General features: G+C 62.1%; 1 protein-coding gene across 4 annotated transcripts; it reads left to right on the plus strand.

Annotated features, from left to right (window-relative positions):
* The first annotated feature begins 1,929 nt into the window (after window positions 1-1,929).
* Window positions 1,930-10,879, plus strand: CARNS1 (carnosine synthase 1). Of its 4 annotated transcripts, XM_053662882.1 has the most exons (11): window positions 1,930-2,032; window positions 2,459-2,479; window positions 3,813-4,086; window positions 4,391-4,459; window positions 4,769-4,858; window positions 5,109-5,596; window positions 5,784-5,958; window positions 6,050-6,135; window positions 6,769-7,000; window positions 7,102-7,385; window positions 8,645-10,879. In XM_053662882.1, the coding sequence occupies exons 2-11, from the start codon at window positions 2,477-2,479 to the stop codon at window positions 9,878-9,880; spliced, it is 2,937 nt and encodes a 978-aa protein (XP_053518857.1). In that variant the 5' UTR covers window positions 1,930-2,032; window positions 2,459-2,476; the 3' UTR covers window positions 9,881-10,879. The 4 variants fall into 4 exon arrangements, with proteins under 4 accessions (XP_053518857.1, XP_036991206.2, XP_053518858.1 ...); XM_037135311.2 differs by lacking the exon at window positions 4,391-4,459; XM_053662883.1 differs by lacking the exon at window positions 2,459-2,479 and having other exon boundaries at window positions 1,949-2,032.
* Window positions 10,880-10,933: the final 54 nt, after the last annotated feature.

Raw genomic sequence — 10,933 nt, forward strand, 5'->3', positions numbered from 1 at the left:
ACAACAGGAACCGCGACTTACTGACGACAGCTGCAGCCCTCCCAGAAATGGAACCGTACGTAAACCCGTCAATCAGGAATCACCGGGTCAGCGTTTGTTAGACCCCTGCCAAGCGCTGAAGACAGGCAGTAACTGCCCTGGCTGGTGTAACTGCCCTGGCTGGTGTGGCTCAGTGGATTGAGTGCAGGCCTGTGAGCCAAAGGGCTGGGGGTTCGATTCCTCGTCAGGGCACATGCCTGGGTTGCGGGCCAGGTCCCCAGTAGGGGGTGTGCGAGAGGTAACCATACATAGGTGTTTTCCTCCCTCCCTTCCCCTCTGTCTAAAAATAAATATAATCTTAAAAGAATAAGACAGGCAGTAATTAACCTTGCACTAAATAAGCTGCTTGCTTTGCTTAGGAACTTCCTTGTTCCCGCCCCTCTACCCGTAATGCCTTTTACTGCACTGAGTGCCTCGGAGCCCCTTTCTCTGTGCGGGATTGGATGCTGCTCAATGCAGGGATCGCTGAATGGAGCCAGTGAGATCTTTACCATCTACTCAGTTGAATTTTGGTTTTCAACACTTGCTAAGCGTCAAAGCTCACGCCCTTCGATGCCTTCGTGCCCCACTCCACTCCCACGCTGCGAGAAAGGACCTTCTAGGGCGGCTTCCCCTCATCCCAGCAGCCAGGCGGAGAACTGTGAGGGGATGTGGGCGGGGCTGGGGGGACCCTACGTAAGTCACTTCTCCCCTCTGAGTCCCTGCAGGGGTGGGTCCTCACAGGCTGCCCTGTGTGCAGTTGCAGAAAGGACCCCAAACTGCCACCTCTGTCCCTACGAGTGCCATGAGCCCCTCAGTACCCTCCCCAGCCTAGGAGGCTGTCCGGGACAGCCAGGGGCTCCCTGGGGAGATAGGGGAGTTTGGGGGCGTGAGGTGGAGAAACCGCAGCAGCAGGCCACCCGTGCTGGGTGCGGCAGTACTCACAGCCCTGGGAGGTGGGGGCGCCTGGTCCCAGGCTGGGACTAGGGGTGGAACCCGCCAGTATGACACACTCAGGCTTGAGTACAGGGTGCCCATCTCTGGGTGCGTTTCTTGGGGTGAATGAGTGGCTGTGAACCAAGTCTCCTGGGGGTGAGCTTCTGAGGGTGCCCTTGGGTGTGAGTGTGTGTCCGGGGAGACCACGGCACCCCGCTGACCTGGGTGTGGGTGGCCGGCCCCTCCCGGGGCCCAGGTCCACTACTCCCCCAGTCTGCCCACCCATTCCCCCTCTGTGCCCCCCGCAGGCCAGAGGGTGTCCGCAGAGAACTGACACCGCCCTCGTTGGTGCATCTTACTCAGTGGTCACTACTGGGGCAGGGGCTGGGAGAAGTGGGGTGAGGGTCCACAGGGACACCTGGCCAGGAGGGTCCTTCCGGAGAGTCGTGGCAGAGTGCCTGCGGCTGGGACAGACAGTGGCGAGCTGGGTGTGCCGGTGCGCTCAGGGCACCAGCCAGGGACAGAGCTCTGGAGAGTGTGCCCCAGGGCTCTCCTGGCCACCCCTCGCCCCAGGACCAGCCCTAACGCAGTCTGTGTGGGCTCCGTCTCCCTTCCCCTCACCCCCTGTCCTCTTTCCAGCTCTTCCATTGTGGGACGTGGGCTCTCTGTCCCATATCCCAAGTTTGTCTGCTCTTTACCACAGCCCCTATGTCTGTGACCCTCTCTGACGATCGCGGTCCATGGGTACTTGGCTCTCCGCTGGACAGTCTGTGTCTCTGAGAATCTCATCTGTCCCTCTGTCTCTCTCTGGCCCTCCTGGTCCGCCCTGCGTCCTTCGGGACCCCAGATTTCCTGACGTGGGTGGAGGGTGTGGGCGGGAGGGGCGGGGCGGGTCCTCTGGCAGCCGTGTGGCCCCACGCCCCGCGCCGCCCCCGCCGGGCACTGGGCATGCCCCAGACGCTTCTATATAAAGAGGTGCTGTCTCAGCCCGGCATTGTGTCGCCACCGTGCTGTCGCCAAGCCCCTGCCCGGTCCCTGCCACTCACCGAGCCCCCGCCGAGCCTCTGTCTCCCTCCAGGTACCCCGGAAAGCCAGGGAGGGGAGCTACCCGGGCCGCGGTCACAGGGACCTTTGAGCTCCCGAGCCTCCCAGCGGGACCCGCGTCACTACTCGCCCCCACAGACCCACGCGGGATCCCTCCCCCCAAACCCTCCTGTAGTTGGATGGGCCGAGTGCCTGGACCCCCAGCGCTGCAGGGCTGGGGCAAGCTCGGGACGGGGTTAGAGGGGCGGGACCACACGGGCTGCAAGGCTCAGGAGTCCGGGCGGCAGCAATCTCTCCGCCTCCCCGGGATGGGGGTGGGGCTGGGGCAGCCTCGGGCACTTCCTTGCGCGGTGTCCAGCTCTCCACCCCAAATCTGAGGGGCCGGGCAGTGGGACGGGATCAGGCTGCCCTGACCCCTTCTTTTGTCTCTCTCCCTCCGCCTCTGCCGTCGGGCTCTCAGCCTCTCTCCACCTGTAAGATGGTGAGTTTCCTCTGGTCTCTCTCCTAAAGTGTCCAAGTCCCCAACAGAGGCAGGGGGCATTTCCAGAGGGCCGCCTCCGGCCCGCGGAAGCCTAGCCTAACCTCGGCTGCGTTGCGTGCATAACCAGCTGCAGGTGGCCTCCCCGCTGGCTGCTCCCCATTCTGTGTCCTTGGGGGCAGCCGAGGCAGCTCCTGTGTGTCTCCAGTGCTCTGTCTCATCCCATCTGCTGGGAGGTGGGCGCCGTTGGTCTCCTTTGGCACTCACTTAGTCCTCAATATTTATTGAGCATTACTATGTATCTGGCACCATTCTAGGTTTGGGGACGTGGCAATGAAGCCAGTCTGGGTTCTCAGGGCGCTTGCTTTCTAGGGGAGGGCCCCAGGGCACCGAGTTTGGCCCTGGTGAGCTGGGATTTAAGCCCAGGTCTGGGCCATCTGCCCTCCCAGCTACATTCAGCTTACTGTCCCTCCAGTACCGAGGTGATGCTTCTGGTCCAAGGTTCATCAGCACCCAAGGGTGGGACATGCAGCACCCAGCACCCACAGGGCCCACAGAAACCTCATGACCTGTCTAACCTCATGGCCCAGCTGGTCCCCTGGAGGAGGGGACCGTGTGTCTTCACAACTGAGCCTCTGAGTAGCCCCACGGGGCATTGGCCAGATGCAGAGAGGGCCAGGAATATAAAAGTGCATCCAAAGAAAGCATTTCCATGACTCAGAACATCTGAAAAAAGGGTTTTAGCTTGTCCCCTGCCAATGCCTGGCACGGAGCTGCGCGCACAGTAGGTCTCTGAGGCCAACCTGTCAATGACAAGGAACAGATTCACCAAGACATTCAGGTCTCCGCAGAACTCCCTGGTGGCAGACGCTCACCGAGGCCGGAGAGAGGTGGGCAGTGGTCCGAGAGTGACCACCTGCTCATCTTGTTCATTTATCCTTCTCTCAACAAACAGTTACTGAGCGGCTGCCGTGTGCCAGGCACCACTGTGGGTGCCAGGGCTGCCTTGAAGAACAAAACAGACAGACACCTCTGCCCCCGTGAACCAAGCTAGGGCGGACCCTGGCACAGGCGGGGGCAGGGTGGGCAGCAGTGGTCCAGCCGGCAGCAACCCCCTCGGGGGGCGCTGCACCCACAGCCCGAGAAGCACCGCCACCTCCACGTTCCCGGTCTTCATCCCCAATCCTACCTTACCCTCTCCTGGTTCTCGGGGCAGGGTCCGCCCCAAACAAAGCCCAGGTTAGGAGAGTGGGTACTGACTTTCTCGGGCAACCTAACGTGCCCCTTCACCACCCTGCCCAACACCTACCACTTCCGCCCCACCCTCTTCCCCCAGCTCTCCTTGGATCCGCTGGGTCCCAAGTGGGACTGCCCCCTGGGCTCCAAGGACCTGGAGGACGCGGAGGGCCCTTGGGGAGGAGGCTCCAGCCTGCCGCCTCCAGACTACTTCCCCGGCTCCTGGCGCCTCGACGTGGGCCTGGACTGCAAGGGCTCCCCCGAAGGGCCAGAGGCCCGGGCCTGGACCACCTACTACTACAGCCTCCTGCAGAGCTGTCTGCAGCAGGCTGGCCTTCCGGAGACCCAGGACCGCAGCCAGGTGCCCCGAACAGGTGCCCACGGGCTCCATGGAGGCGGGACCCCTGGGCTGAGGGGGGTGCCCACAGCCCTTCCCCCAGACTCTGGCTAGGTCTGAAGCCAGGTGAGCCAGTCACCTGTGGGCGGGCAGGCATTGCCTGTGGCACCTGTTGAGTTGGAGATCAAGGCCCCCCCTCCGCCCCCAGGAGATCCAGCCCTGGAATTCGCAGCCCTGTTCTGCAGAGCCAGAGCTCCTGGAGAAATGTCTTAGGAGCTGCTGTAGGCGGCCAGCAGTTGGACCCAAGACTCCTCCCATGCTTTACCTATTTTACATACCAGGTGGCCACCCAAGGTCTAGAATGTGTGAGGAATCAGCCCCGGCTGCCTTGTACAGACCAGGACACCGAGGTGCAGAGGCCCCTCCTCCCACTGCACAGGGGCCGGGGGTCCCACAGAAAGTCAGTGACAGCCAGGCTAGAACCCCAGTCTCCGGTCACCGGGCCTCCAGTGCCTTCCAAGCCGGCTGCAGAGAGAAGGGAGCTTGCCTCACAGGGCAGCGCAGGGCAGGGCAGCGCCTTCCTCTTCCCTCCCCGGCTTCCTCTCTGTTCCCTTCACTCTTCTCACCCATGCCCCAGAAGGACCACGGGGGTCGGGACAGGTGGGCAGAAAGACATCAAGGGGAGCGCCTGGTGAGCCTGGCGCGTTCTCTCGCCACAGGCTGCCCTGGGGCGGAGGTGACCTTGTGCGTCCTGGGCTCCCCCAGCACCTTTCTGTCTGTGCTGCTGGAGGGCGGTGTCCAGAGTCCGGGTGAGTGTGTGCCCAGGTTCCCCGCCCCCCTCCTACGGAAACGGCAGCCCTGCCCTGGCCCAGCCGAATCCCAAAATAACCGCCGACCCTGGCAACTGCCTGCGTTCCAGGGGACCAGCTGCCTTGCTCTAAGCGGGGCTGGGTTCTGGGAGCAGCTGCCCCCCGCTACCCAGGGGCCCCGGGCTGGAGGTGGAGGGCATGGGGACACGAAGCCTTTCCTGGCCAGCAACCCTCCCTGCTCTTCCCACAGGAAACATGCTTCTTTGCCTGTCCCCTGCTTGGCTGACCAAGGTGCCGGCCCCTGGGCAGCCAGGAGAGGCAGCTCTGCTGGTCTCCAAGGCAGTGAGCTTCCACCCAGGGGGCCTGACATTCCTGGATGACTTTGTACCCCAGCGACGAGCCACCTACTTCCTGGCAGGCCTGGGACCCAGGCCAGGCCTGGGTCAGGAAGCTGCGGAGCTTGCTCGTGACCTCACCTGCCCCACAGGAGCGTCAGCAGAGCTGGCCAGGCTGCTGGAGGACCGGCTGCTGACAAGACAATTATTGACCCAGCGGGGTGGCGTGGCTGTGCCAGCTACCCTGGCTTTCACCTACAAGCCACCCACGCTGCTTCGGGGAGGGGATGCCAGCCCGGGACTACGGCTGGTGGAGTTGAGCGGCAAAGAGGGCCAAGAGACACTGGTGAAGGAGGAAGTCGGGGCCTTTCTGTGCTCCGCGGTCCTGGGTGATGCCCTGCAGGTAACAGGCTCCTGCCCCGGAGGTCTGTGCGCATGCCGGCAGGATGGGACCCATGCAGGGTTACCAAGTCCTGCTGGGAAGTTAACCCCAATTTGGTGCCCATCTCTCTCGGCTCCTGTGGCTTGACATCTCCTCCTGCAGTTACATGGGCTGGTGAGGAAGCCCCTTCCCCTTTCTGTGGTTGCAGGTGGCCATCAAGCTCAGCAGCTGGCGCTGGCGAGGGCAGCAGGCACTGCGTCTGCGCCCACGAGCGGAGGTGGGCGCAGTGGTGGACACAGTGCTGGCACTGCTGGAGAAACTGGAGGAGGAGGAGAGTGTCTTAGTGGAGGCTGTGTGCCCACCTGCCCGGCTGCCCTTCCCAGGTGAGGGCCCCCTGAGTCAGTGCGGGTGGGAGCTTGGCTTGGCCTCCCGGCTGCTCTGTGCTGGGCTCAGGCCTCCCTGGCCTTCCCCCAGGCAACGCTCCCACTGGCCCCGAGCTGGCTGTTCGGATCTGCGCTGTGGTGTGCCGGACGCAGGGTGACAGGCCCCTGTTGAGCAAGGTGAGTGGGGACAACATCTTTGAAGGGGGGATCCTGGTTACCTCTGTGGGTACTCCTGGGTCTGACACTTTCCCTCCCCCCACCCCCGCACCTCCCCCCACACTGGGGCCCACAGCTCAGGGCTGAATACTCTTCCCAGGGAGCTCTTGCCTGCAGGAGAGGCTGACCCAGGTTCCCTGATAAACTTCCAGTGCCTAGAAGGGAGGGGTCTGCAAGCTAGGGAGCTCAGGAAGGCTTGGGCACCCTCTTGGGTTACAGCTCTGGGCCAAGCTGAGACGGGGAGACTCGGTCCTGTCTGCAGGGTGTCCCTGGGCTGGGGCACACCAGGGTAGCACAGGCCAGCGGGGCTGCAGGAGCTAGGAGCCAGTGTGCTTGGGGCCCTCAGGGAGCAGAGACTCCAGCTGGGCCTGGAAACCCCGGGTGGAATACCCTCCCAGGGGTCTAGGAACCAGATGGGCAGTGGCAGCGGAGGTGGTGTGCAGTGTAAGTCGCGTTGGAGAACAGGGCTTCATGAATGTCCAGAGGGGTCTGGCCTGGATCTTGGCACAGGGGGAGGTGTGCATGCACGGGTGGGGGGCAGTTCTGGAAGGAGGACTCCTTGGCCGTCTGTCCTCCGAGCCACACCCTGCCCAGGTGGTGTGCGCCACGGGTCGTGTGGACCGGCCTCTGCGGCACCAGAACTCTTTGCCGCGGACTTTGGAGGTGGTGCTGGCCCAGTGCGGCCTGGGCGAGGAGGCCCAGGTGGCGGTCTTCCGGCAGCGCGTCAAGGCGGCGGCGGAGGCTGCTCTGGCTGCGGTGCTGACCCTGGAGGCTGGTCTGAGCGCCCAGCAGCGCGGCGGGCGCCTGGCCAGCACCGACTTCGTCGGTGAGTGCGGGAGGTCCGGGTCGGAGGCTGGGGTGGGGCGGGAGGGGGGCAAGGAAGGCCGGAGGTGGTCCGCACTGAACCCACGCCCCTGCCCGGCCCAGGCGTGGACTTCGCGCTGACAGTGGCGGGTGGCGCGCTGATCCCCGTGGCCCTAGAGCTGAACAGCGGCCTGTGTCTGGAGGCGTGCGGCGCGCTCGAGGGGCTCTGGGCGGCCCCGCGCTCGAGATCGGCCACTGAGGAGGCGGCGGCTGCCGCGCCGCTCGTGGAAACCATGCTGCGCCGTTCGGCGCGCTGCCTCATGGAGGGAAAGCATCTGCTGGTGGTCGGCGGCGGCGGGGTCAGCAAGAAGTTCGTGTGGGAGGCGGCGCGTGACTACGGGCTCAAGGTGGGCGGGGCGAGGGGCGGAGCCAGGCCTGGGAGCTGGTCTAAATGGTGGAGGCGGCAGGGGTGGGGCGGTTTTGGGGTGGAGACCCGCGCCACTAGGGGCGGGGTCTGAGCGGGGCTGTCTGCTTCGGGGCCCGCCCCCTGGCCCAGGTTGGAAGTTAGCCCAACTTTTGTAGAAGTTCTAACTTTGTAGAAGTTAGCCCAGCCGCTAGCCCAACGCTGTTCCGGTCAGTTTTAAGTGGAGCTCAGGATAGAACAGGCTGGAGGAGTGGAGGAGCGGGGACAGCATCCAGAACCCGGCCTAGAATGCCAGGCTAAGGAGCCTGGCTGGCCCTGTCCTACAAAAACGTCAGGCACTTCTTTGAGGTTGAATTCCTGACAACGCGAGGAGTATGCTGGGGAGCAGTTTACTGATCCAGAATCACACTCAAAACAGTGGTCTTGTTACAGAATCTGGGGCCATGCAGGCCCCCCAGACATTCTTATCCCCATTGAACAGATAAGAAAAGGGAGGCCGAAGGTCCAGGCCTTTTCTGGCCCCAACCTACCACAGTGGCCTCCTCTCCCCTCTCCCACAGTACAACACGCCCTTGGCAACCCTCCCCTCCAGCCATTCCTATACTTCTTCCTCCCCTGCCTTACACTGCATTCATCTGGACTGTCTCTTCACAGTGCCGAGGGCTACAGTGCTGCCCTCCCTGCCCTCTTCAGGGGCTGCCTCTGCCCTCAGTACCAGCTGTTTTGTGTTTGTTCCCCTAGTGGGCAGTGAGTTTTGGAGGCGTGGCCCCCCAGATTCTTCCGTGGGCACCTCCCACTGTCAGGACACCTGTATAAATGATGACCAAGAGCATAATGCCCAAACACAACAGACCACCTGTCCCAAGCCCCCAAACTGGTGGTTTCCCTACAAGCCCTGGCCAGAGTGAGGCTGTCTTTGGAACGGGCCCACTTGTTCTCCTCACCCTTCCCCTCTGCCTTCTTCCTCCTGCAGCCAGCTTTCCTCTGGCAGCCTCTCATTCAGCTCTCAGCTTAATCACTGCCTCCTCTAGAATGCCTTAACATCTCCCCTCCAGGCTGGGTGAAGTGTCCCACCCCTGGGGCACCTTCCATTTACTCAATAATCAACAAATATTTTTGAGCACCTAATGTTGGCAGCCTCATCTGCCCTGAGGACCAAGACCACCTTTTAGGCCCCCATCTGTCTCCCCAGCACCTGGCACAGGCTCATCTGAGTGGGTTGCCCTCCTGTGGTTTCTGCAGCTGCACCTGGTGGAGTCAGACCCCAACCACTTTGCATCCCAGCTGGTGCAGACCTTCATCCATTTCGATGTGACAGAGCACCAGCGGGATGAGGAGAATGCACAGCTGCTGGCGGAGCTGGTGCGGGCACGCGGGCTGCAGCTAGATGGCTGCTTCTCCTACTGGGACGACTGCCTGGTGCTCACAGCCTTGCTCTGCCAGGAGCTGGGTCTGCCTTGCAACCCTCCAGCTGCCATGCGCCTGGCGAAGCAGAAGAGCCGCACCCAACTGCATCTGTTACACTGCCAAGGCCCGCCCTGGCCTGCGCCCTCCCTCCATGCTGTGCCTTGCTTCCCCCTGGAAAGTGAGGCTGATGTGGAGAGGGCTGTCCACCAGGTGCCCCTGCCAGGCGTCATGAAGCTGGAGTTTGGAGCAGGCGCGGTGGGTGTGCGGCTGGTAGAGGATGCACCACAGTGCCACCAGCACTTTTCTAAGATTGCCCATGACCTGCAGGGCGAGGCAGATCACCCTGGCATTGGGCTGGGCTGGGGCAACTCCATGTTGCTGATGGAGTTCATTGAGGGCACGGAGCATGATGTGGACCTGGTGTTGTTCAGTGGGAGACTGCTGGCTGCTTTTGTCTCTGACAATGGCCCCACGCGGCTCCCCGGCTTTACTGAGACAGCAGCCTGCATGCCCACTGGGCTGGGTCCGGAGCAGGAGGCGCAGCTGGTGCAGGCGGCCTTCCGCTGTTGCCTGGGCTGTGGGCTGCTGGATGGCGTCTTCAATGTGGAGCTCAAGCTGACCAGGACTGGGCCTCGGCTCATCGAGATCAACCCCCGCATGGGTGGCTTCTACCTGCGAGACTGGATCCTGGAGCTCTACGGTGTGGACCTGCTGCTGGCTGCTGCTATGGTGGCCTGTGGCCTGCGGCCTGCCTTGCCCACCCACCCACGGGCCAGTGGCCACCTGGTGGGTGTCATTGGTCTAGTGTCCCAGCACCTGCAGGTGCTGAGTTCCACTGCCAGTCAAGAAGCTCTGCAGGCTCTTCATGACCAGGGCCTGCTGCGTTTCAATCAGTTTGCATCTTTGGAGGAGGTCCGGGCGCCTGGCGAGTATGAGGAGCCCTACTGCAGTGTGGCCTGTGCTGGGCCCAGCCTGGCTGAGGCCCGCCTGCGTCTGCTGGGCCTCTGCCAGGGCCTGGGCATCGATGGACCCCACTATCCCGTTGCTCATTTTCTGTCCCACTTCAAATAGCATTGGGGCCAGAGCAGGGGCAAAATGCTGGAGGTGGCCCTGTGGTGCCTTCTGCTTTCTGATACTCTCCCTGCCTCTCTTCCCATAGCCCTTCCCCAAGGCTGGCCTCACTCGGTCCCTGCAGAGCAGCAGGGCCATTTTGATACCAGGCCTCCTGGGCTTAAGGGCCACAAAAAAAGTAACTGGGGTGTCCTGGGGCCCTCTTGCCCTCCCAAAAGTTACAGTCCAACTCTCAGCTGCCCCCAGGACTCTGGCCAGGGAGAGGTGACAACAGTTGCACATAGGCCCACATACCCATACCCTGCCCCACCTGCAGGGAGGTGGGAGTGGGCCTAAACCCAGCCCATCCTCCCCACCCCCTCCAAGTGTCTCTATTCCTCCCATCCACAGGAGAGAACCGGACAGGCCCTTGGCCTTGGACAAATCCCAAGAAAACCTGAAACTAAACCCCATCCTCTGATTCTCACCACCTCCTTTAACAAATTCCAGGAGCGTTCTAGAGTCTGCTGACAACTTCTGGCAGTGTCGCACCTGCCTCGTGTGACCTGAGCAGTAGAGGCAGGTGGCCTGGGGTCAGCAGATACCATCACCCCTCCAAGCAGACACAACTGTCTCATTCTACAGACGAGGAAACATGCTCAAAGAGGAAAAACCACAGCCTCAAGTTTATGTCAGAGTGGATGGAATGATGAGGGAAAAAATTTAGGGCCCAAGTTCCTGCTTTTACTAAGTCTTATGTGCCCACTTAGTTTCTAGGCCTTGTTCACCTCGTTGCCCTCATTCATATGTGGCCCTGACACACGTGAACAGCCCCCTCTCATGCACCAGGCATCTTCTGCACCAAGCTTGGATGCTTTGGCCTCTGGTGTGCACCTAACTAGCACTGGCAGAGGAGGATCTACGCTCCCTTCCTAATTCAGGGCAGTCTGCTTTAAGAACTCCTGCTCCACAAGCATCCCTCTCCAAATAAAGGCTTAAGGACTACTGGAATGTCCAGAATCTGGGACAAGTTCTTGCGACTTGGACACCTCTCAGGCTCAGCTAGACGGGGCT

This window comes from Artibeus jamaicensis, unplaced genomic scaffold (genome assembly GCF_021234435.1).
Source record: "Artibeus jamaicensis isolate MK-2021 breed Jamaican fruit bat unplaced genomic scaffold, CSHL_Jam_final contig_3109, whole genome shotgun sequence".
NCBI classification, from domain to species: Eukaryota; Metazoa; Chordata; class Mammalia; order Chiroptera; family Phyllostomidae; genus Artibeus; species Artibeus jamaicensis.